This window comes from Colletes latitarsis, chromosome 1 (genome assembly GCF_051014445.1).
Source record: "Colletes latitarsis isolate SP2378_abdomen chromosome 1, iyColLati1, whole genome shotgun sequence".
Taxonomy (NCBI): domain Eukaryota; kingdom Metazoa; phylum Arthropoda; class Insecta; order Hymenoptera; family Colletidae; genus Colletes; species Colletes latitarsis.
In genome coordinates, this window is record NC_135134.1 from 52,133,367 (window position 1) to 52,158,361 (window position 24,995).

General features: G+C 38.3%; 1 protein-coding gene and 1 long non-coding RNA gene across 4 annotated transcripts; one reads left to right on the forward strand and one right to left on the reverse strand.

Annotated features, from left to right (window-relative positions):
- The first annotated feature begins 1,053 nt into the window (after positions 1–1,053).
- LOC143352090 (very long chain fatty acid elongase 4) lies at positions 1,054–24,993 on the forward strand. Of its 3 annotated transcripts, none has more exons than XM_076784346.1 (7): positions 1,054–1,406; positions 20,178–20,259; positions 20,709–20,896; positions 20,989–21,069; positions 21,319–21,490; positions 21,636–21,913; positions 22,276–24,993. In XM_076784346.1, exons 1-7 carry the CDS (start codon positions 1,404–1,406, stop codon positions 22,426–22,428), a joined length of 957 nt encoding a protein of 318 aa, XP_076640461.1. In that variant the 5' UTR covers positions 1,054–1,403; the 3' UTR covers positions 22,429–24,993. The 3 variants fall into 3 exon arrangements, with proteins under 3 accessions (XP_076640461.1, XP_076640470.1, XP_076640452.1); XM_076784355.1 differs by lacking the exon at positions 1,054–1,406 and adding an exon at positions 15,195–15,542; XM_076784337.1 differs by lacking the exon at positions 1,054–1,406 and adding an exon at positions 17,366–17,679.
- Positions 2,649–16,043, reverse strand: LOC143352103 (uncharacterized). The gene is made up of 4 exons (XR_013081858.1): positions 16,003–16,043; positions 14,262–14,394; positions 10,796–10,970; positions 2,649–2,774 (listed from the first exon to the last, which is right to left on the reverse strand). It is a non-coding gene; the product is annotated as an uncharacterized LOC143352103 (long non-coding RNA).
- Positions 24,994–24,995: the final 2 nt, after the last annotated feature.

Consider the following 24,995-nt stretch of genomic DNA (forward strand, 5'->3'; position numbering starts at 1 on the left):
AATAAATTTATAGCATCTTTCGTTATCGCTGACACGTCACTAAATGAGTACTTGTCGAACCACGCGGATCAACTTAATTTAAAATTAGCTTCATGAATTATTTTCTTATATCGCCACGGTAATAGTTTGCGTCGGGCTATTTTTTATTAAAAGAAAAATCGAAGAACTTGCTATTTCGAACGAACATCCGCTCTCGAACGGTAACAATTTTGAAATTCAATCGAATGCAATTGAAAGAGCCAAGAATCTCATTATGGATATCTAACGTGCCCGCATACAATATGTATAAGACCCTGAGTATTCGTGGTTCGTGAAAGCGTAACGTAATCCTTAATTTTTGTTCAATTTAAAACACTGTTCCTGCCGTTACATGCAGATTCGTATTCGAATCAATGGCGCGCGAACTCCAGCCAACGCGGATCACCTTTCAGATATTTAAAACGCTCATTTGGAGAGACCACGCTTCTAAAGTGTTTGGAGACCATCGTTTTAAAGTAAAAACGCTTTGATGACTATCTGTGGAGCGCGGCTTTCTAGAAATTTTAAAGAAAGAGTCGGTTCTGTCGGTTCGCGTTAATCTACACGGGGGAATCGGTTTCCTCTTCCTGGTTCGCGTCGAGATTTTCGTCCCACCCCGTAGTTCCCGGTTACTGCACCGACAGTCATATTTCTTGTCCACTAATTTCCAACGGAACAAAATAACGCACTGTACGGGCCAATTATCGTAGAAATCATATCTGGGTGTACCGAAAGCCGAAACGTTCAGGAAGTCGAATGGAAAATGATCGTAATCAGGACGTAGGTGTGGAGAATTACTCTTCTAGCAATAGAGCGGTCCGACATTAATTAAACGCTCGAAAATTAGTTGAAATTTTGACGCGTGGCCGTATCCGAGCAACGGAGGCTCCACTGTGCACCCAACTAAAAATCCCAAAAACGTGAAAGTGATCCATTGTTGAGCCCGATCCATCGTTTGTCTGGTGAACCCGGTCGTTACGGTGGCCATGTACAAAGTTACAACAACGATTAACCGCGAAACCGTCCGTTTGATCAAATCCCATACAACGTAAGCTCCCCTTAAGGGTTGTATTGATTTCTATGATGGCGGTCGGCCGGCGCCTGCACTCTCCGCGCTCGAGGAACTCGAAAGAGCATCGCTCCAGCGTGTTTAACGCGAAACGCAGCGATGAAACGGACTCGTAGACTGTAATCCTGGTGAAAATTGACCGGTCAGTGCGCGAAACGTCTGTTTCTCGACGTCGTCGGAGGATATTCTGGACGATTAATCGTGAGATACGAGAAAGCATGAAACGGCTCGCGACGATGAGCCTGCCTCCGAGGTCCTTGACGTAGACGACCAGTGTCAAAGTTTTTGCAATGACTTCCGTTTCGTCCTAAAAACTATGGTGAGTGCAGAAATCCAACATAAATCTTCGCGTCTCGCCATATATGACTCTCTAATGCCCGAACATTAATTTATCCTTCGAACGAGAAATTATTTCTTGGTTACCTCGCATCGTGCTTGCGCAAACGTGGCTGGCTCGCACCAGAGAGTGATAAGGATTTTTATTCCCGATCTAGTCAAATATTATTTAATCCTATCGCATGGACTTTCATTTATCCATCGAACGAGAAAATATAAACGTATATAAGCGTGACTGGATCGCTCTAAAGACCGACAAGGACTTACTTTGGTCCTAATTCTGTTGAGCATCCTATTTCATTTCCATTGCTTTGATTCATCCTGCAAAAAAAATAATTTCTCGGTCAGTTTAAATCGAAATCAAAAAAGCTCGATGATCTCTATGACTAGTGACGGCGAGGAGAAGGCTTGGGTGTGGGGCTAGACATGGAACAAAAGAGTTCGAGTGGCCTTAGCTCACGTGGCGACAAAAAACACGGCCATCTTGAACACGTGAATGCAAGCGTCGGAAATATAGGGTGCTCCACGCAATTGCACACGACGAATAGCTTCTAAACAATTACGAAGAGCCTAAATTTAAATTAAAATTCATAAATAACTATATGAATTAGCTCGAGTAAAAAACACCTGTTTCTACAAATTATGATGTTTCTTTCTTCTCATAATACCTGTCGGTGTGTTTAATTAATCCGTGAATTTTTACGACAGGTATCGCTGTGAAAGTATAGGACGATTCAGGCTAGTTCCGTTTTGTCGTTCCTTAAACGATGTCGCTAAAAGTGTTCATTAGTTTCACAATTTTTTTTATTCTTTTGCGAACCTGTCTGGTGTATCATTGTTTGATTAGTTGAAACTTTCTCTGAGAGGCCTAACTGTCGAACGTATCATCGAGATCGACGATACACGTTTCATGGTGGTTTTAAATTGCGAAGGATTGATAACGGTATATAAATGGCACAAAAACGAATTTACTTTAGTAGGCCAAACATGGAAACTACACGGCTTTGTGATTTGCTCATATTTGAAGAATTCCCGTTTCTGTGAATAGCTACGAAGATTTACTCGATAAATAATAATTTGTCATTCCTGTAATTACAAGCAAAACCTCGAAGAATTTGTTACAAATATGTCTGCACGCTTGAAAGCAATTTTCTTCTTAAGTAACTTTCGATGTTCGACCGTTCGACTGGGACGTTACTGTCCGGCCGTTATTTAAACAAATTACGTTTACGATTAGACGCGCGAAGAATCTCTCCGATACGCTGTTGCGTCTAGGAGATTTCACTTTCGCTGGCTCTTCGATCGTTCATTCTGCTGGAAATGCAAATGCCAAGCCACGGTCTGGAGAAATCTGCAACGAAAAAAACGATTAACGGATTAAAAAAGTACGAGACATAATGGAGCGCAAGACGATAGGGAACTTGACCGCGGCAAACAAGAATCGAACGATATAATTACGTTTTATCAATAATTTGAATTTAATGGACGCATAGAAAGCTTGCTTCGTCGAAAGCAATCATTACCGACCTTTAAATGCAATTAATTATTGTCGATTGACGTCTAGAACTATCTTAATTTTTCCTCTATTCAAGGTCGTTCTTTCTTCGTTTGAAGGTCGACCCGTTACGAGTAGCTTAAATTACTTTATTAGGCAGTTATTTGGTAATAAAATGAATAGGATTTGTGAAATACTATTTTTTCGTACGAGGCATCGGTAGTATGGTATTACCTGCATAGTTTCAAAATACATAAAAATTCCAATTATCCGGCATACTCGAGACTCGGGCAATGCCGGATAATTAGACTACACCTACACATGAATATAATATAATCACAGATGAGTTATACGAGAAAATGAGACAGAAAAAGAAATTACAGAAACATTTCTGGCCATACATCATATTTTCAATAAAGAATTTTTTTCTCGAAAGTGGATAGGATTTCTGGGGTATGTCTATTGACCAAAATTGATTGTAATTGATCCCCGTAACTGAAAATAATTTTTTCAGAACGATTTGAATCTTTTCAATTTCGCCGAAAAATGTCTGCACCTACTCGAATTTTTTCTCGAAAGTGGATAGGATTTCGGGGGTATATCTATTGACCAAAACTGATTGCAATTGACCCCTGCAACCGAAAATAATTTTTTCAGAACGATTTGAAATTTTTTTTTTCGCTGAATAAATTTCTGCACCCACAAATATCGTATCATAAATTATTTTATCATAATTCGTATTCTTAAAGAAAGTACGCATTAATATCTCGAGCGAATATATTTAAATTGGACTTCTTTGGATCAGTTGATCGCAAGAATTAGATGGTTTATGCAGATATTGTTTCAGTGACGTATCAAATGTACGCTAATAGGCTTGTACTGCCGATTCTATCTTGATTACCGGTTAAATATACGCAGCGAGTGTTCGACGTAATTGAGCAATGATCAAAGAAAGTTACTGCTAATGCAAGACAGTTCGAATCATAGTGCATATGTTCGTGTAGGTACCCTCGAGCTTAGACATTGACCTCGAAAGCGAGGTGATCGCGGCGAGTTCAATCGCATAGAGAGAAGAAAGTGCTAGACAGTCTCCCGTTGGCTGTATATCGTATGTTTAATTGCAGAAACGCTTCAGGTTCGCCTGTCGGTATATTCGTTTCCCTTGCGAACAAATAACAGCTGCCGTTGACACTCTGTCCTATTGTCGAAAAATAGGTGAGATATTTAAAGTGGTCAAGATAAGTGGGACACTGTATATTTTCGCGACTCAGCTCTCTCGACCGGATCAGGTACACTATGTAGGCCTATAAATCGATAAAAGGCTCGCTTCTTGAAAGGGTTTAACGAAGCTGATAAATGGTACCAACTACTGCTTGGTGATATTCCTAAATTCACTTCTGCAACATACGTTTTCTACATTCAACTATTTGAAAATGAATCTCTTTCTAAAATAGAAATAACGTTGTGAAGAGATATCCGAAGACAGACAACTATCAATTTTATCGATCGGTCGTCGTCGATCGCGACAGCATCGTTTATTTAATTTCCGATGAAACTCAAAAACAGGTACATACTAAGCTTCTTGTAATAGATCCATATCGATATGCTAACCGTACGTCACAACACTTCACAAACCATTCGTAAAGACTTCATTTAACAGATCGACACGAACGAATATCTAATCACGTCTTAATTCCAGTAATGTTGCTGATGCGTCAATTACTCGTATACGCAACTTCAAAGTCACGATGTTGTAGAAGCGCGATTCGTTCCACGTATTAAACGGTCTTTCCGATAAATAAATCTTCCGACATCGATATTTCAGTTAACCGACGTTCTATGACTTTGAAAAACAGCAGTCGGTTTCTTAAATAAAAAGCACCGAAACTAGTCCCCAGCCGTACGACTTTTACTTTTCCAATAACTAACATCGGCTAAGCGCTTATGCGTAATTGCTCTTTTCCTTCGATCATTCTTCTTTTTTCATCAAGTTTCCTTTTCTACGGTTACCAACGATCGTTAAACCACTCAGGGTTAACTGTAACGATAACGAGATGTTGCAAGTCATGTACGATGTATCATTTCCAGTCTAGATATTCTTAGAAAGTGAAATTTAATAGTGTCGGATGCTCGACGCTAGCGGATCCGAGAAGATCGATACAGAAATCTTGCACGGCCGATCGGTAATGTTAGAAATAATAAAAAAATTTTTATTTGTCTGTGGTATCAACACACGTAATGTAACTGTATTGTACGCGACTGCTTAATTATAGAATTTATAGTCTTTTACAGTGCCGGCACATTTGAAAACTGGAAAAGGGTCAAGATAACGGGTTTTAAACCGAGATACTTAATGCCAAAAATGCTTGAAACAGTGGTCATGCATGGAATTAACAACATTATATTATCCTATAAAATGCAATACGCTTTCTTAATATTAAAAAATACCTATGCCAAGTTCCTAATAACTAAGGCATGCAGGGTCATTCGAACAACTAACCTACTTTGTCGTGAATTTACTGTACTTTGTTGCACAGATATTAAAAAGGTATACATGCAAAGGTAAAGCTAATTTCATATCACGAAACTTATACAGAGAGTACTGCACGGAGCAATAAAGATTGTACATTCGAGGGTGATGCTTACGAGGTGCGAGAAATTTTTGTTTCCACCTATAAAAACGCGTTTTTACGATAGTAATGCTATCAATCGTTGGTTCATGCGATAAGAAATCCTCACCAAACGTAATAACCTTTGCAAAAATTCGAAGAGTCGATCATCAAGAAAGCTAGTCTTCGATTTTTGCACGCTACTTATCTTCGATTTCTGATTCATATCGATACGTTTCGTCGTACTTTTGTCCTCGAAATTCCCTATCTTATCGAGATTACCTGATAAATGGCATAGTCTGCGAAATGCTCGAATAACATCTTATCGGCTACGGCCGTTTTCCTCGCCTGTCATCCGTTAATCGTTGAATGATAACGTTAACAGTTTCACGGCTAACGACTCGGTGCATTCCGATGATTACGATAGACACGGGCCTGGCTCCGACGATGCGGGAGAAAGGTAGTGCAACCACTCTCTATCTGACAACTTTTCCCTTCGTTCGCAGACAAGTCCTCGTCGACCATCATCTATCATAGGAACGCGCCACTGGAAAGCAGTTTTACTCGTGAGATAATTTAGATACGATTCTCGATAAGGGTTTCGAAACCGTCAGTCACGATTAGGGATCTTTTGGTCCACGCTCGACCGAGCAGCGAACAGCGATACACAGATTCGACTACTGAAGAAATTATCTATGTAATTGTCGATAGTCGAAGTTAATTATTACACTCACGCTTCTCTTTTGTAATATACAGGGTGTTCATCCTGGGAAAAATTTTAATGGGAGATTCAAGGGACCAAAATAAGACGAAAATCAAGAAAAGCAATTTGTTGATTGAGGCTTCGTTAAAAAATTATTAACGTTTAAAGTTACGCGTGTAGAACGGCAATCTGCGAACACAAAACTGTAAGACTGTAGTAAATAGAGCGCATGCGCGCAGCTGTACGCAGATTGCCGTTATACAGGCGTAATTTTAAACGTTAATAACTTTTTAAAATTGATATTCTTGATTTTCGTCTTATTTTGGCCCCGAGAATCTCCCATTAAAATTTTTGCCAGAGATAGCTGAACACCCTGTATTATAAATTAGAGAGGAGAATTTTGTATCGCAAAACAAGAGTTTCCATTACAGGATTCAAATGTTCCTCTGCTTAGAAAAGAGCTATAGCTTGTTCTAGTTTTTAGAATCGCCTCGTACGCGACATTGTGTCCATAATGAAGTCGTTCTAATATCGCAACGTAATATCTTACGTAACGTGGTCTTGAAAACTCGCACGGAACTGAAACAGGTATTCGAATTATTAACATAATTGTTTATGCGGGAAACAATGCGATTAATTGGATCGCGAGATTTATACTTAACTTTTATAAGTTATACGGTAGAAAATTGGATTTCTCTTCGAGCGTCGAGATGGCGCGTGAAAGTTAATGAGGCTTAATAAGGGTAAAAATCTGATGTGTCCATTAATGTTTTAAAAAGAAAAATTTAATTTATTGCTATGCAGCGATCCGCCAATGTTGAGAAGTTAAGCATGGTTAATATTGTAGTATAGTCGCGATCTAACTGGGACATACTACTATGCGTCTTATAGAAGGCAAATTTTAGAAATTTACGTGGTACTCTCTCCAACATTACTTCATACTTGGGAGTACGTGGAAAATAATATAATAGAAACGCATATAAATAAAGTCTAACCAACGTCTCGTACAATAATTTAACACTGTAGACTTTCGTGAATTTAGGTAAAATCAGTATTTAAGATATTGTAGGAATGTTTAGGAAAACCTAAAAATTATAATAAGAAACTAAGAATTAAAATGTTCAAATATTTATGATAAATCGTTTTAACGCATGCTAGACAATATAAATTGTCTCGTAAAACATTACTTTTTTAATGGCTATATATCTTTATTTAAGTTAGGTTGTAAAACAGCGTTATTCGTTGAACTTCATCCTTTCACCGTTTCTGGTACACTTCCTGTACGGACGTTTTGTTTTTTTTTTTTTTGCGTAATGAACAAAGTGCTCCGATAAAAAATAAATAAGTACTTAAATACGTTTGTATACAGAACGACGAAAGAAATCGATGAAATTTAATTACTAAACAATTCAATTATAAAATATAATCTTGCGAGAACTAATTAGCCAATGAAAATATTTGCCTTTCCAGATCAAATAATTCTTCGTTGAGCATATTTAAGTATTATCGAAGGAAACTGAGATTTCCGACGCGATAAGATTAGGTGCTTCGGCCTGTATCAACGAAGAAGGCGAAAGTAAAGATTACGTAGTATATTTGTAATTGCAAAATTTACATCTGTCGACAAATACCAGGTCTTTTGTCTAACAATTCCGTAAAACGGGCAACCGATTCTCGTTTGAAAGATACGCGAAACGAGGATGCAACAATGTTCTTCGGATTATTACAAGCGCCAGCGTGGATTCGTACGATTTTTTTTTTTTTTTTGATAACGAGCCAAGTTTGACGATTTTCAAACAAAGAAATGTTCACGCTTAGGGACGTATTCGATTCCCAGAATATTCTTAACGTTTGACAAATGTTTGGCGAGCACGTCAAATATTATTTCATAAATGTACGCGCGGCCAACATTCCGCAACATTCGTTTCCGCGATACGTGATGACGATTCAACAAAATGTGTGCCAACAACTATGGTATCAAGATGGCCGAAATGTCTTCGGGAGAAAAGGTAAATACAGCAGCTGTTCCCGGCGAAGATAAAGATCGATTGTAATTTCTAAAACGGAGATCTGCACGAGATCCTTGTTCATTAACAAAACGAGCTCTCCCAATTCTTCGAAAATTATGGAAATACACAGAGCGTCCTAATAATCGTAATACATTACATTTTATAAACGTTCTTACGTTTACCCCTTCGAAACAAATAATAGACCACCCTGTATACGAAAGGCAAGTTCTTGCCTGTGTCGTAAATTATTATATACGATCCACGAACAGAAACTGGAATAAATCAAGGATAATATCGTGCCCTATATCGGCGACTATGGTTTTCATATTATTCTTTAAACAAAACGTAAATGTTTTACACGTTGGTTGCTGCGCGTACGTGTAACGATAAAAAGTATTGAACTGGAGCGCGTTTGAGTGTCGTAAAATAAATCATTTCGTTAGTGGCGTGACCGGTAACTCCGGGGCCCATTTATGGCAGAGCCTTTTTAACGGTTCGTCGAAAAAGGTGGGTCAATTCTAACCCGTATTCTGTTTTTGTTATCGAAGGAGTCACAGTTGATAGCTTGGACTCTAAGAAAACGATCACATTGAGTTACGAGTTATAGTTGTAATTAATTGATCCTCAAAGCCACAAATGTACACCCTTAGTTACGCTACTGACGCAAGAAATGGAGAACGTAAAACATATTTCTTTCACCTGGATGAACGAGGTCGTATAACGCGTGGCATTCCGTGGTCCTACATCTTCGAAAAGGTAGAACACGATGTCGTAATCTTAACGAGATTTTCCTCTTACCCGTAAATTATTTACAGAGAAAATTGCTAACTGTGCATGCAATTACCGATATTTCATTGCAAGTATTGCATTACGCGATTAGGATGGGTCTTCTCGATTGGTTAGAAATATAAAAAAAAAATTGTAGAAGGAAATATTGAGCGTTACAACAAAGTCAATCCTCTTATGCAATTGCAACTCTAACTCTTCGTAGAGATCATATTTAAACATCATAAAATTACAGTCGTTTAACCCGATGCTATTAAATCGTAAAGCTATCGACATTTCATCATTTAACGATCTATTAAAATTTTACTGCTCATTGTTTTGCATTATAATTACTCGCAATACGAAAAAAGCGTGATAAATACAGTGAAAAAGAGACAACTAGCTTAAGAAGTTTAAATACCGCTGTATCAGATCGTGTCACTGAAACAGCCCATGCAGCTTTCTATCCTCTATCGGACGAGTGACAAATTGATCGCGTGATTGTACGTATCGATATAGTGATTCTACAGTATTCAAGGTAGGAAGGTCACGCGATGCATGCCAACATTAATTGATATTCGAGGTACTAAAAGACCTTAGATATGTATCGCGATTTTAATATTGAAGAAACGATAAAAGTTTAAGTTAAATCGTGAAAAGTGTACGGCTGTCAAAGTGTTAAAGCGTATGGAAGGATTATGACCTTGATTGAAGTTAGATGGATAAGAGACCTGCCAACACTCGTGTGACAAAATTAGTAAGATATTCGTAATTGGGTTCCTTGGTATCTGTATGGCTTTTCTTAGGCTAATAACAGTTATTTACATTGATACCTGGCACGACACCTGCTTCACGACTCCGCGTGGGAGAGAGGACCGGAAATTACGGAGAAAGTTTGCTCCAGGCTATCCAGACATCTATCGATACTTCTCTATTCTTCGAGGTTCATCTCAGCATTTCCCTAACTCGGAGAAACAAAAATTTTAATCGATCGAAAAACCATTGATAGCTACTGGAATCTACGAACTGTGTAGTTAACCCAAACCTCGAAGAAATAACCTTGCGAATATCGGGATCTCTTGACAATATTTAAATTACACAGAAAAAATATTTTTCGCGTCGTCCCAATTAGCGATACAATTCAAGTAGCCTGGTTTAGGTCAGACATTGTGTTTCCGATGGTACAGAAATTTGCATCCTCGCGTTTCAACTTCTGATTTGTGGGTTCAAAATGGTGACATTGAACTGTTATTCGTACACTGAACCGGTTTGATATGGATGTTATCGCATTTCAGGTTACATTATACGGTCTTCCACATTTTCTTTAGTCGTTAACATCTTCCTGTAAGCTTGCTACTGTAGCTAATTATTTTCTACGAGAGAACTCTTTAAAACATCACTAATTAAATTTCCACAACCAGTTTTATCGTATTACTGGTGCTTGAAAGTCGCGTCGTACCCGAAGGGTTAAAACGCAAGTTCGAAGATTGTACGAGAAACGCCCGTCGAGGAAGGTTTCCGTGACCGAGATTTCCACGATGGAGCAAAAATGAGTCGCGGACCGAAGGGTGACGCAGAAAAAAAAGCCACGCAGGCTTCGTGCAGGAGTATACACGGAGTATGCATGGACGAAAGCAACCAGAGGCTCGCTTTCTCCACTCGTAGGCCAGATTTCGTCGGTCCTTTTTCTTCTTTCCTCCATCGGGAGAGGGGAAAGAACTTTTTCCCGTGGACACAATAAGAAGGGTGAACCGAGGAACACGGAGGCGATCGTAAAGACTGAACATCTACCTGTTGACGCAGCCCCACTCGAAATTCAGACCAGTTGGCCCACTAAATGATCCGGAGAGGCCAATCAAGAACAGGTTTTCCTTCGCTTCCGTTTGGTGGCCTCTGGAAGAGGCACGTCTCCTCCTGCCAATCGATCGTAAGGTCAATCAAGTCTTCTGTCTTGACTTTTACAGCCCTGAAACAATGTCGTGTCAAATTTAAAAGACCTTAACTATTTTATTCCTAACTCCCGAACCTCGTGAACGACCAATTTGGTTCGCCCTGGAATCAATTAAACGCATAATTTGTAAGAAGAATACCTAAAGAGCTATTCAGCGTAAAATCGTTGAAGAACACTTTCCAAAAGTTCTTCAGATTCTATTTGCCTAACGGATATACTGTGTTTAAAGCCTCGAGTCTTAAAGAACTGACTCTTACGTCATTCTTTAACAAATGGTACCAATATTTCTATCGCAGAAGTGTCATACTAATTTACATGAAACTACATTTTTTCTATTATAACAGAACATTCATAGTTTCATACATATTCATATTTTTTAAGAAAAAGAAAAATATAAAATCGGTGTCGTGCATGTTTCATCGATTTCACTTTGCGAATAAAGAATGTTAAAACGAAAGAGTCGACGTTTGTAAGGATACGATTAAAATTCACAGAGATTCGACAAACCCGAAAAATGAATCGCGATTTTCCTTTAAGTTGTATTTAATGGTCCGTTTACCATATGTTTAAAGCTCATCTTTCTTTTGGTTTACACCGCACGAGACGCTTAATTATACGCCGGAAAACTCTAAATGAACTAACAAGTGTACTCGCCACGAAAAGTTTTAATTAGAGACGAAAAATAGGCCAAACCCTCAAGCACAGAGTATACAAGGCGTGGCACGTAACTGTCGCCACAATTCTTTAGACGCTTCCTGTAATCTGACGAAGAGACGTTCCCAACGAAAATTAATCGGTTTTCAGATGGTTCCGTAATAGAAAGAAGTCGTACAAATCAGAATACTACGAATAGTTTAGAGCTACGACATATTTTCAAGCCATTAAGTAGCACAAACTGATGTCTTAGTTTCTTGCGCCATAGTTAACGAAAAGATACTGGTCGTTCGTGGCGCCACGGTTAACGACACTTGCTTCGTACAGTTATAAGCGAATCTTCATTCAAAAGAATACGACTCTGATTCGATGAATGGTGCCACGAATGATATTTTTACAAAAGAAAGCTATGGTATTCTCGGAACAAACTGTGTAATTTGTCTTCTGGCCCTACACTTATGGAGACCACCTTTTCAAACGTCGCTTCAATCTATCCGCGGAATACTTTCGACCCACACATGATGACTTTATTAAACTTGAAGATGATTTAACAGCTGCAACCTGCCCCTATAAGCGACTAGTCTTGGCGTGACTAAAGAATTTCGCGTCCACCTGCGAATTTCGAACGAGCCAATTAGGTCCAAGCGACGATCGACATGCAGGCGAAAGGTAACGTTAGGCCAAAATTTTTTCGGTGAATGTATTCGAATATTTGGAAACGTGTTTCACGGCTAAATGACCACTGACCCGTTTTAATCTGTCCCTCGAAGAAGACAGACGACTTTTACGCCATGCATCGCTTTCTCTTGGATCCATATTTACATCCACGCGTCGTAAAATTCCACGAGGATTCTATGAATCTCACGTATCACCTAGTCAATTAACAAAAATAACACTTTTTTATTTATTTTAGCGTCTTTAAAAATGCACATCTTAAAGTATCGTGTATTTCCGAGACACCTTGTATATTCCTCCTATTAATTTTTACATCGTACGTACATACGTTCACACCTTTCGTAACGAGAACGTAGTAAATTAAAACAGTGTTTGTTTCGATGATATTCTGCAATAAATGACATAAGATGCATCTCGTTAAGCTATTAACGCCTGCTAGCGGCAATAACTAATTTCACTAGTTTATTTTTGATCCTTGCTATTCACGTATTTCAAATTAAGTATCCTGGAAATACACTTTTCGATCAATTAAAAATTTAACTGCAACGATCATCGCACAAAGAGGTTGTGTCAAGTTAAAGAACGTAAAATATTCTCGATCGTTTGAATATTATTTATTGCAGTGAAACTGTATGTTCGACAAGTCGGTGCTCGAAGTACATAAATATATATTATTTATGGAAGACGGATATATTTTGATCGATGCTAGGATAGTTGTAGTTAATCGATTGAAATAAATATATTTGTTTGAAAAAATTTCTACGAATCCACGTTTTCGATAGTACTGGAATTTTCGAGACACCTTGTATAGATACCAGATCCCGATCATACAGAGAAAGCAACTGTGTACGCATGATCGATACTTTGTAACATGTACCGTTTACATGTCGATGACATTTGCAACTATACAATCATGAATACATTGTCGTAGTTACTAATTGAGAGGTCACAGCCTAACAATTTGACAAACAATAGAACCAGTTTACAAATTGTGCGCGAACCATAGAGTTATGGAGTATCAAACGATAAGAAAGAAGTTAGAAACATCAAAAACTAAAATTGGTCTTTAAATTTGAAACTGGAAATATTTTTCCCTGGACCTTGTGCGTTGTATTCGTTGAAATTTCTTAATACACGTCAAGGTCATTCGATTAAACTGATCTCCATGCTGGACATTGGTACTTAAGATCGACTCTCCGTGTCATAAATCTTTTCGAGAGCTGGTCCGTTGCTTCGTTAAAGTACCGTTTTGCTTTCTATTAGGTCATTTCATAAGTGACGCCGCTTCTCATAAACAAACGCATTCCTTGTATACTAGGCCTGTTTAAGAATGCAAACTAACCGTTTAACGATATTTGGTATTACCATGTATCCGATACAAACGCACTTTATGTTATACACGAACGGAGACGAGCGAACAGGAAAATTTTATTCGAAAACGCCACGCAGTAAACTATTTTTCGTACAGTGGATGATTGGAATACTCAGAATACCTAAGTATATATATACTTCGATTATTGGAGAACCGTGAACACTGGTTATTGGCATAAAAATTAACATCCATCGTGGCTTTTCGCTAGTTACAACCAAACTCGACTGTATTCTATAAACCTACCGCCTAGAAGTTTCGTCGAGTTATTGTTTCATTATTCTATAAACGTATTGTGTAACTTTGTTTGAAAATCGAAGAGTACTGTATGATAATTTAATAAATCAGTCGACGTTTTGACACATGGTTACGTATTTAATAAATTAACATATAAGAAAACAAATAACCGATCTAAGTTTAGACCTTAAGTTTCAGTATGGAGCCATTAAAGATCTTATTCTTTAATCATGCAATCGGTAGCAGTTTGACATTGATATAAATATGGTCAGTATCGATTTAGCGGGATTTGATTAGATATCTCTTTATGGCCCCTTAGAAGAGGGATGGAAAGGGTTCATCATGCCGATATAAATCGAAAAGTACTTTACCATTCTTCGATCCGACGCTTCGTTACAAAGATACAAGGGCTTGAAACGTACAGGTGTGACTTCCGGTCCGCCATCTTTGAATCCCTGCGACCGTACACGTCGGAGGCCTCTCAAAAACGACGCGACCTTCGATCTGAAACAATAGGATACAGCTTTCTGCTTAATGTTTACTTATTCTTAGAAGAATTATGTCACAGAAAAGACTACATCAGCATTAAACGTTAAAGTTAATGAAAAATAGTACGCTTTTGTTAACTTTTGGAACGTAACCCTACGTTTTGTACCAGTATATTGTTTCGTATAGCCTAACTTGTATTATACGGGGGATGCCTGTACTGTGTCGCAACCCGAAAGCTGATCGATGAAACTGAACTTGAAAATCCAGGAAACGCGTTAAGTGTCGGTGTTCGTGCATAACCCGATTATCTGTACCGAGAGTATCGAAAGTACCGAAATCGCGCAGTGTCGTTCGAAGCATCCAAAATGCCCATGGTACACGGTCGTTCCGTCGCCTCCTCTCTCGCTCTGGGTCCGTTGGAATCGAGGACACGCGTTGATGTCTCGCCGTGTAGCCGGTGTTACACAAACGGGCCCCCCGCGCCGATGGCCGTTTTCGTCCTAGCCTAAGTGGTGGGCAACGGACAGCAAGTGTCGAGGGGGATTCCTTCGTTCATAGGTGGATCGTTTGAAGGTGACGGAGAGGGAGAGAGGACCCAGCAGCAGCAGCAGCAGAGCGGCGGTGGTCGATAGTTTCGTCTTGACCGATTCCTGAACGATCTATCCCCACGATCGATCCCACCACCCGGCCAGGCTTGTGGCCTCGTTCGCGTTTATGCCTTTGGAAATCGTACCACCACCGTGTACAGGCCAACCACCGCGGTAGGACACCGATGGTGGATACCGAAACCTCCGCAGACCAAAGTTATAAAGCGGTCCGGCGAAGCTGGCAGAAAGCGCTGCCACTTTGCCGATCGACCTCCTCGTATCACGATCCTTCCTCGTCGCAGTGAATACGGGAACCGACGAGATTCAATATTTTTTTTTTTTTTTTCGTATTCAGTCGCAGGCGACACCGTGGCTGGTGTCACCTGATACACGGTTAGATCCACAACGGGTCATGTTCCTTTGACACCGTGCAGGCGATCCGTCGTGCGCCTCGAGTACCGTTCGATCGTCGATATACGTCTCGTATCCGTGTCGTACGTTCGCGAGCAAGGTGAGAGAGAAGCTCAGTGGCCAATTCCGGCTGTAGGTGCCTGACGATTCCAGGCATCGCCCGAGGTAAGACTCATCATTCTTTTTACTGTCCATCAAAAACTGGAACGGTGTCGGTTTGACGTAGTATCGTTAAAACGAGTCCCGAATCCTGAGCTTTGGGGGTCGCGATTCCGAACTATGAATGCTACGAACTCCCAAGGTTTGGACCTTGAACTCCAAGAGCTGGGGTTCCCAACGTTTTATCCTATGTATACATAGATAGCTATGCTTTTATTCTATCGTTGATAGCCGCGTTCTATTGCTGTTTGTTGATCCAAGAGGTTTATATAGTTCGTTGACTCTTCGTGTACTTGTTACGATTTGATGGTCCCCGAATAACCAACAGGGTGGTAAATCGCTTGGGAGCTCACAGTAATCTAATGGGTGAGGTCTTATTTTACCATTGTCGTTATAATTTGAACATAAAACGTAACGTAATTTATCTTGTACAAGGTTTGCATAAACAATTTTCCATCAATATTACCTTTGGATCAAACGAATCCAAACTTAAGCACAAGGTCATCTCGAAATCCATTATTCCACTCGAACGTTACCTGTTACAGAAAACGAAACTTATTTATATAATTGAAATATTGAAAAAGAGAAATACACGTATTCGTTTGTTAATTTATCTTTTAATGATGAATGTCTCCTATCGTGTCAATCATTAAAATGCAAATCAACGAGTCGTTACAATACCGAATAAAAGAACTAATTCACGGATGATTTCACTTAGCTTTCAGAGATTATGAATTGATTTATCGAACTTTCACCGGAATCATTCTCGCGTCGTGGACAGGCTGTTGGAAAACCACTGTCATTGCATCAGAATGATGTACGTTTAGATCAATAAAGAATCACATCGTGGCTGACTCGCGACAACTAATTGGGAAGATAACGTCGAAGAAATGTATTGCACAGCAACGACCTCGGATGATTTAGTAACAGAGAAGCCAACGTTTTACTCGAATTAATTGCTAAAATGGCCTCTCTGCTTTTCCTTCGTTTCTAATTGCTTTGAAAATAGAAAATTCTATCGGTCTATGTCTAGAAAGTCACTAACTATCAGTTTTGAGAAATAATTTTTTTCACGAGAATCTTCAAATAATAAACAAACATTCCATACAAATTAATGAACCTCTGATGTTTGTAAACACGATTGAAATGGTGCACGGTCTGAAAACTGAAAGTTAGAATACCTCTTGTGATAATTAACTTTCTTGCAAAATCTGTATCGTACAAGTGGACTTTCATGGAAGCTTTCTTCAGAAATTCATTGCACGAATGTAAGGAAGACAACTATGCAGTCTTACATAAGTTATTGACTTCAGTACTAGTTTCAGTAATCATCTGTGTTTAGTTATCTTCGGAATAACCCGTAATTATACAAATTCAAATAACTCGAAACAAATACGTCGAAACGTTAGTAACAGTATCTCTTCAAAACTGTCCAATTGCTTTCCAAAATGCCTTCTACTAATATTGTTGCGCTGGTTTCGTGAAAAATCGATTGCACATGAATTCTATAGCCTCTACTTATAGTATTGCCCCCCAGGCTGTCGCAATTTCTGTCCTCCAAATTGTCGTCTACTTATCATAGTTATCTTTCACTTTTCTCAATCTCGTCCTCAACATATTTACCTCAAAGGACTTTCTCCATTCTACTAGATATACCTTGACATTCATATGCCCTCTACCGTTAACGACATAACTTTTGTATGAAACATTTTCATTCATGAAACGTTAGTATCCAAATGAATCGATTCCTACGATCGGTTCCTACGTAGAATGTGGTCCTTTACAATCTATACGATCTTAGCACGTTCGATATAATTTGTCCTTCCATTCTTTATTTAAATCTCTACGCGTTCGAACGATACGATTCGAACCGGTTAGAAGGTACAACCCCGCGTCCGTGTGCGTGTGTCTAGCAGCGCGTGTCAGTTAAATCCGAAACTAGATGAAAGCTAAGTCGTTGCTAGGGGAACGTGCACTTGCACTTGCCACAAGATCATGGCAATAGCCAGACCGCAAATGAAAGTAGACATTCCAGCAACCGTGATCGTGGAGCATCGAACAAATCGAAATCCAAGCTGCACGGAAAGATTGTACGAAACATGTTTTCCCGCAGATAGCGCGTGATATGGCATTAGGTTCCACGGTAATGTGAAAGTTACACATGACGCTTCCATCTTTGAGTGAACGACCGGATAATGTACACGTAGAAGAAATAACCATTAAGTGACGGGCTAATGATAGTACATCGCGCCACACCGAAGAAAGCTCCGTACGCATTATTAATTCGTCGATTATACTTTCCGTTTTATCTGGACGTTCACGCACGCCTCTCGAATAATTCTTATATTTTCTACAAATAATACAATTCCAGAAAACGGAAACCTGAATAAAATGAAAATTTTATCAAGGATCGATATGATCCTGCGTTCGACAGTCTTTGCAGGCAACGATCTTTATACGGGGTGTTCGGCCAAAACAAGGCGAAAATCAAGAATACCAATTTGTTGATGGAGGCTTCGTTAAAATGTTATTAACGATTAAATCCAAAAATTTCAAATCGTTTTGGAAAAATTATTTTTGGTTGTGAGGGTCAATTACGATCATTTTTGGTCATTGCATATACCCTCTGTGCGAGATTCGATGGAACTATTTCCGAGTCGATATCTCTTGCACGCGGATGGATGATGGTTTCGGAGTCAGGGCCGTGGACCACTGGCGTACGAGGAGGAAAGATGAGGTACAAAAGTATTGGACCGATATCACTAGCGGAATAGAAATCACAGTTTATTTCGAGTGGTCCGGTCAGCGGCGATACGACAACTGAGCTCAGTATCGAAGCGTTTCGGCTCGGTTCGATTCGAAACCGGGAGCAAAAAATTTGTCGCACGGTAAACACCGGTAACCGTCGAGACGGCAGTTTACTAATCTAACCGTCTCACGCGTCGCGTCCGTTATTGGAAGATTTTTTAAAGACTTTCGAATCGTCTTGGAAAAATTATCTTTAGTTGCAGGAGTCAATTGCAAGCATTTTTGGTCAACAGACATACCCCCGAAATCCTACTCAGTTTCGAGAAAAAAATTCCTAAACGAAATTATAATCTATGGCCAGAAACGTACCCCGGAAATGTCATGCAAACCTTTAAAACATCATAACTCCTGAACGGATTGGACGATTTTAATGTTTAAAAAAGCAAACTACGCGTATTTTGATGGAGAATATGTGCAAATCGCAAAAATATTCGAAAAGTTGGTCCTTGACCTCGCAAAATGAGAAAAACCTCCAAAAAATGGTCCAATTTTCAAACAGCCATAACTCCTACAATTGTGAATATATTTCAATGAAACTTTTTTCTGACGTAGAGCTCATGGGTACCTACAAAAAAGTATTAGACAACTTTTCTGTAGGGCGACAAACAAAATGACTAGAAATGAAAAAGGAATTTTTAAGAAAAATCGACAGATGCCTAAATTTTTCGACGAAAAAGTAAAATTTCAAATCGTTCTGAAAAAATTATTTTCGGTTGCGGGGGTCAATTACAGTAATTTTTGGTGAATAGACATACCCCCGAAATCTTGCGCATTTTCGAGAAAAAAATTCAGTACGGGCGGAACTTTAGATGTTAATAACTTTTTAACGAAGCCTCCATCAATAAATTGGTGTTCTTGATTTTCGTCTTATTTTGGCCTCTAGAATCCCCCTTTAAAATTTTTCCCAGGCGTGACCGAACACCCTGTATATTGAATATTTGCCGACATACTCGTCGGCGCGTAGTCAAATATTTATCAAAACTCTATTCGCCGCGCGAAGTGTTCAAATATCTATTTGAAATTAGGTATAATAACAGCACTCCAGCACTCAAGAACCACACAACAATATAGGTAGTATTGATTAGCATAATTCAGTGTTTCCCAAAGTGAGTTCCGTGGAACCCTGGGGTTCCGCGAGACAAGTTGTAATATAACATTAAAATAAGATTAGCTGCAATAGTTTCATAGAAACGCATTAAAATATTAACTATTAGTATTAAAAACGATTACATCCTTCGCGATGAACTTGTGTTTTTTAATTAAAAATATTTCTTTGCAATTTATCACAACATTTAATATAGTTACGTCTTATACAAATAAATAAAATGACATCATGGTTTTTGTTTTATTTAATACCTATGGTAGTATTTTAAACACTGAAGTTCATGTTAGCATCAGTGTTTTCGTTCAAGGTCACGGACTTTGCATGGGAAATGCTATGTACATGAAAATCATTCAGATGTGAACACCGACGTCAACGCTAATATCTCTGCTTAGAAGTTTAGATATGGCAAGGGTTCCATGATCCGTAAAAAATTTCTTAAGGGTTCCAAAAAGAAAAAAGTTTGAGAAACCCTGGAATAACTTATCGATAAAAAACAGTTGCAAAATGCATGTTATTCTTTACCGTTTATATTACAACGATCATTACCTTTCTCTATCGATTGTACCTTGAAATAAATACGACTATTATTGCTACGTTAAATGGTTAAAAAAAATAAATAATAAGGAAAATGTATGTTCTACCGTCGCTAAATACATTCTCGCGCCGTGCTCGTTTTCAATGTTTGCAGAACCGTTTATAAAATAAATCTTGTTACGGTTCTGTTCCAGGCAATGGCAAACCTAATTAATTCCACAGCGATTTTAGTAAATGACGCCTACGATTACTACCTCTGGACGCTATCTCTTGCCGGTAAGCTATAATGATTTGCTATTTACATTCGGCGATAAAATTTATCAAAAATTTGTCGAATTCGTACGTATCGATAAATTTATCGAAAAATTCAGTATCGGATTATTTAAATTTATGACCGGCTCGTACAAATTTACATATAAAGCACGCTCGAACATTTTATTTATCTCGAAATTAACAACATAAATTTAACCGAACGATGTTAACGTCGCCGGTACCAGAATTTTGTGACAATATTGTCGTAAAATAGGGATGAGCGAAATTGTATTATAAATGGCTGTCGAAAGGAAGCCGCGTATAATAATTTATTCACACGGACAGTTCTGTGATCGAATTGCAAAACCTGATATGTCATGTTTTTGTAATCTTTCAGTACAGCGATTTGAAAGTTTGATGAACCGCGAAAAATCAATATAACCTTAAAAAGTACAATTTGTTTTGGCATGTAGATGAACGAACGAGAGGATGGCTGCTGGTCGACTCACCAAAACCAACTTTGATATACACGATGCTGTACCTGCTCATTGTATGGGCAGGGCCGAAAATCATGAGAAATCGAAAAGCCTTCAAGCTAACGTGGGCTCTCGTACCCTATAACCTTACAATGGCCTGTCTCAACGCGTACATCGCCATTCAGGTATTTGCCTCGTTTTCACCCTTCAAATAACTTCAACGCATTGCACTCTTATCCCCAATCTACGTATTAATTTTTACAATTATTATTTACAGTTGTTCGTAGCGTCTACTAGGTTACGTTACAGCTACGTATGCCAACCAATCAGGCACGTGACGCGTCCTGACGAATTGCAGGTACGTCAAAAACATTAGGCCAACAAATAACTAACCCTCTGCCTTTTACCAAACTTATTAACAACGCATATTGAAACGTACTCGATCGTTAACCCTTCGAAAGAATGTACAAAATTAACTTTTCGTATAACATATTATTCGCAGTAGTAAATAACGATCTACTAAAAAATGTTTATCATTGATGTTCCTTACCGTATATACGCTCTGATACATAATAATTTTCTTAAATTTATTTCTTTTTTCGCGTAGATCGCTCATGCTGTTTGGTGGTATTACTTCAGCAAGCTTCTAGAGTTCTGTGATACGTTCTTCTTCATCCTACGGAAGAAGGACAATCAGTTAAGCTTCCTTCACGTCTACCACCACTCCACCATGTTTTCGTTATGGTGGATTGGTATCAAATGGGTCCCGAGTGGATCGAGTAAGTACCCTTTCACGTGAAATGCTTCTTTTTTTGCTGCTGAAGCGCGGGCAATCTTTCATCTTCGAACGTGCTCGCAAGAAAACAAGCTTCTCGGGTGATTGGATGGAGCGATCGGTGATTTGACGATTTACTTATCTTGCAGCTTTCCTGCCAGCAATGGTGAACAGCTTCATCCACGTCCTCATGTACTCCTATTACGGATTGGCGGCGCTTGGACCATCCGTGGCTAAATATCTTTGGTGGAAAAAGTATCTGACCATTCTTCAATTGATACAGTTCACCACTGCCTTAATCCTCGGCATCAACGGTATTCGATCGGGATGCGACTTCCCGCTTTGGATGCAATACGCTCTCGTCATTTACATGATCTCCTTCATCGTCCTGTTCGGCAACTTCTATGCCAAAGCGTACATCGCTAAGGTAAACGACGCCAAAGTGGCGACACCTACGATATATCAACGTATTTATACACATGATCCGTTCGCAAGCTAAATCGATTAACTCTTTAAATCTTTTAAAATTTTATATTTTAATTACTTTTCCTCGCTGTTTGTTTTACGGAGTTAACAGATTTAACTTCCACTGTTAGGTTCTAAATCTTTAAAAAGTTAACCTGCATTATCGTATTACAGTAAATGCATATTCATTTTCATGTTATTAAACCATATTAGGGTCTCAACGAATAGTCCTCGAATTTGTCAAAATGCTATCGATAATTGAAATTACAAATAACCTTTCGTACACGATACACAATTAATTAACATTAAACATCGACTGTACAGGGCAAGCAAGCTTACGCGGAAAGGAAGTTAGGAAAACTGAAGGCGAAACTGCAATCGAAGAAGGAAGTTATCGACGGAGCAATTTGCAACGGAAAAATCGCAAATGGTCACACTAACGGGCACGCGAACGGCGTGGCTAAAAAGACTCAATGAACAACGCATTTTCTAAGTTCTTCCTTAAACCAACACTGTCGTTCGAGCTGCAAGTGTAGAAAAATTCGAAGAGGAGGGAAGTGAATATAGAAATTCACGAAGATATCGGTGTTGGTAACGATTACCTTGGAAACCGAAATACTTTCGTGATCGAGATGACTTTCGAAACGCTGTAACGTTTCAGAAATATCGGATTTCTCTAGCGAACTAATACAATGCGATTGTAAACTTACCGGCCTGCGATTTTATTTACTCTTGGATCAGCAACACAAAGTTAGGCGGATCACTGTTCCAAGGTATTGTAAATACAAGTTAGTCGAGTGTATGAGGTGTCCCAAAGATCCTTATCCATTTTGGTAAAGCAGAGCAAAAAGACAAATGTCTTTAAGATCTGATTGTGCGTATATTTTTATAGAAAATGCTAACGTTTGATTTTTAAATATATATATATCGCTAAAAAACTTTACAAACAGCTCCATGGAAAGATACATACGTGAAAAGTTCAAACATTATTTATTATTTTTTTAGCCATTTTGTTTCAAGTAAAACTTCTTCGATATCAAGTACGAGATTGTCGTCATACATTTTCGAATGTATTCAGCGGCTCACGAATTTGGTCGTCGATTTATGACATTTTTTGTCGTTTCTTTTCTAATGTCCACAAATTTGATTCCCAAATACTTGCACGTAGATATCAAAGTAAACATATTAACCTCTTCCTGTGCCATTTAGCGAGTCAGACTCGTTAACCCCTTTCCGTACTTCAACGAGTCTGACTCGTGATAAAGATTTTGGTCCAAACATGAATATCACGAGCCAGATTTGCGAACAGCAAATCACGATCGTGATTGAGTTTTAGTTCCTATCGGTACACCACAAGAATTGGTCTACTAAAACAGTTTAGCATCAGTCTGTTTGAGCCCAGATTTCGTCGAGTTAAATAGCACGGGAAGAGGTTAATCGGCGTCATTAAGATATTCGTTTGAGGTTTACTCTGTTTCGCCAAAACGGATAGGTACCTTTGGCCATCCTGCATAAGCAGTTTAGTCGTCGAAAGAAGAGTTGTGAGATCAAATGTGATCGAGTACGATAGCGTTGCGTAACGTAAATTTAAAGTAAGCAATCTTTTGATGGTCGACGGTTAAAATCTGCCTTGTAAAGAAACACAATGAAAAAGGATCGTCGAGGCGGGGGCTGTCTTTAGATCTTGTTTTCACGCGGTAGATGTAATATTAGAATTCAAGTGTTGACGGTCACGTTAAGGTTGTAAGTACCTACATTTGCACATTCGACGTCTAGTTAACATCGTACCGTGATATAGAGAATGTTTTAGAAATACACGTAAATACTTAATACTAACTAATAATACTTAAGTATTTACATATACTTCTGAAATATCCTATAGAAATATCTTACGAACGATCTTTTCAAATAAATGAGAAAAAAAGACATTTTAACACAATCGTAAACCATTAATCAAGATGCACGCATTGTGAAAAAGAAAATCATATGCATTTTGCAAATCACATGCCTAACGTTGTATCTATAGAAGAGTCTTATTATTTAATGAATTTTTCCTAGGCATTTATAGAGTAATAAAATACATTCGTCGTTAATTTTGCTCAAAGATCTGTTTGTTTACAAAATGGAAACACCCACGAATTCGCGTCAATTATTTTATTCAAATTTTATCGGTTAGATAAATTAGATTAGTTTGATAAACGTTTATATACGTAAACATTTTTCTACGATGATTTTACACAGGAATTACACACACATAACGTAAATATAACATAATAAACGAATTTTAGTCGTTTTGACGGAACAAATTAGAACAATGAAATTTGAATACAACAAAATTGTTCTACGTTCGTTGTGAAACGTAAACATGTCGCACAAATCAAAGTTTCGTAAAAATGGAACATGCCTGACATTCTCATGAGAAATTTGTGTACCTAGTTTCGAGTAAAAATGCAACTGGGAGGACGTACGATCACGATCGTCCGAAAGTCAATCGTATTTGTTTGCACGCGTCTGTTTGATTCAACTATTTCTACAACCCTTAGGCAATATAGTATTGTTAATACGTTTTATTATTGTCGCAATATGTAAGGAAAAATTACAATTATTATAAAAATGGCATTGCTGCGCAATGCAAAAAAATCAAATGAAATGCATTATATTTATTCCCAACGGTGTTTGTTCATCAAACCTTTTCCATTCGGGGTAGAAAACTGTAAAACAACAGATAACAAAATCAGATGTCAAAAGAATGTTAATAATGTTTTAAGTACAGTATGTTATATGTTATCATTATAATATGCGTATGTATTGAAATTGAACTAAAAATTGTTACTATGTAAATATATTTGTTGCTTATACATAATTTTCGTCAGAAAATGTAATGCTGAAAATAGAATACTTTTGAGAACTGAAAACATTTACACGAAGTTGATATTACATTTACACAAGTCAATATTGTAAAAGTTCAAATTTTTTTATGAGAAATTCATAATACAATAGCGTGTAATAAACTTTTGTTTTTATATACAAATAACGCGCATTAT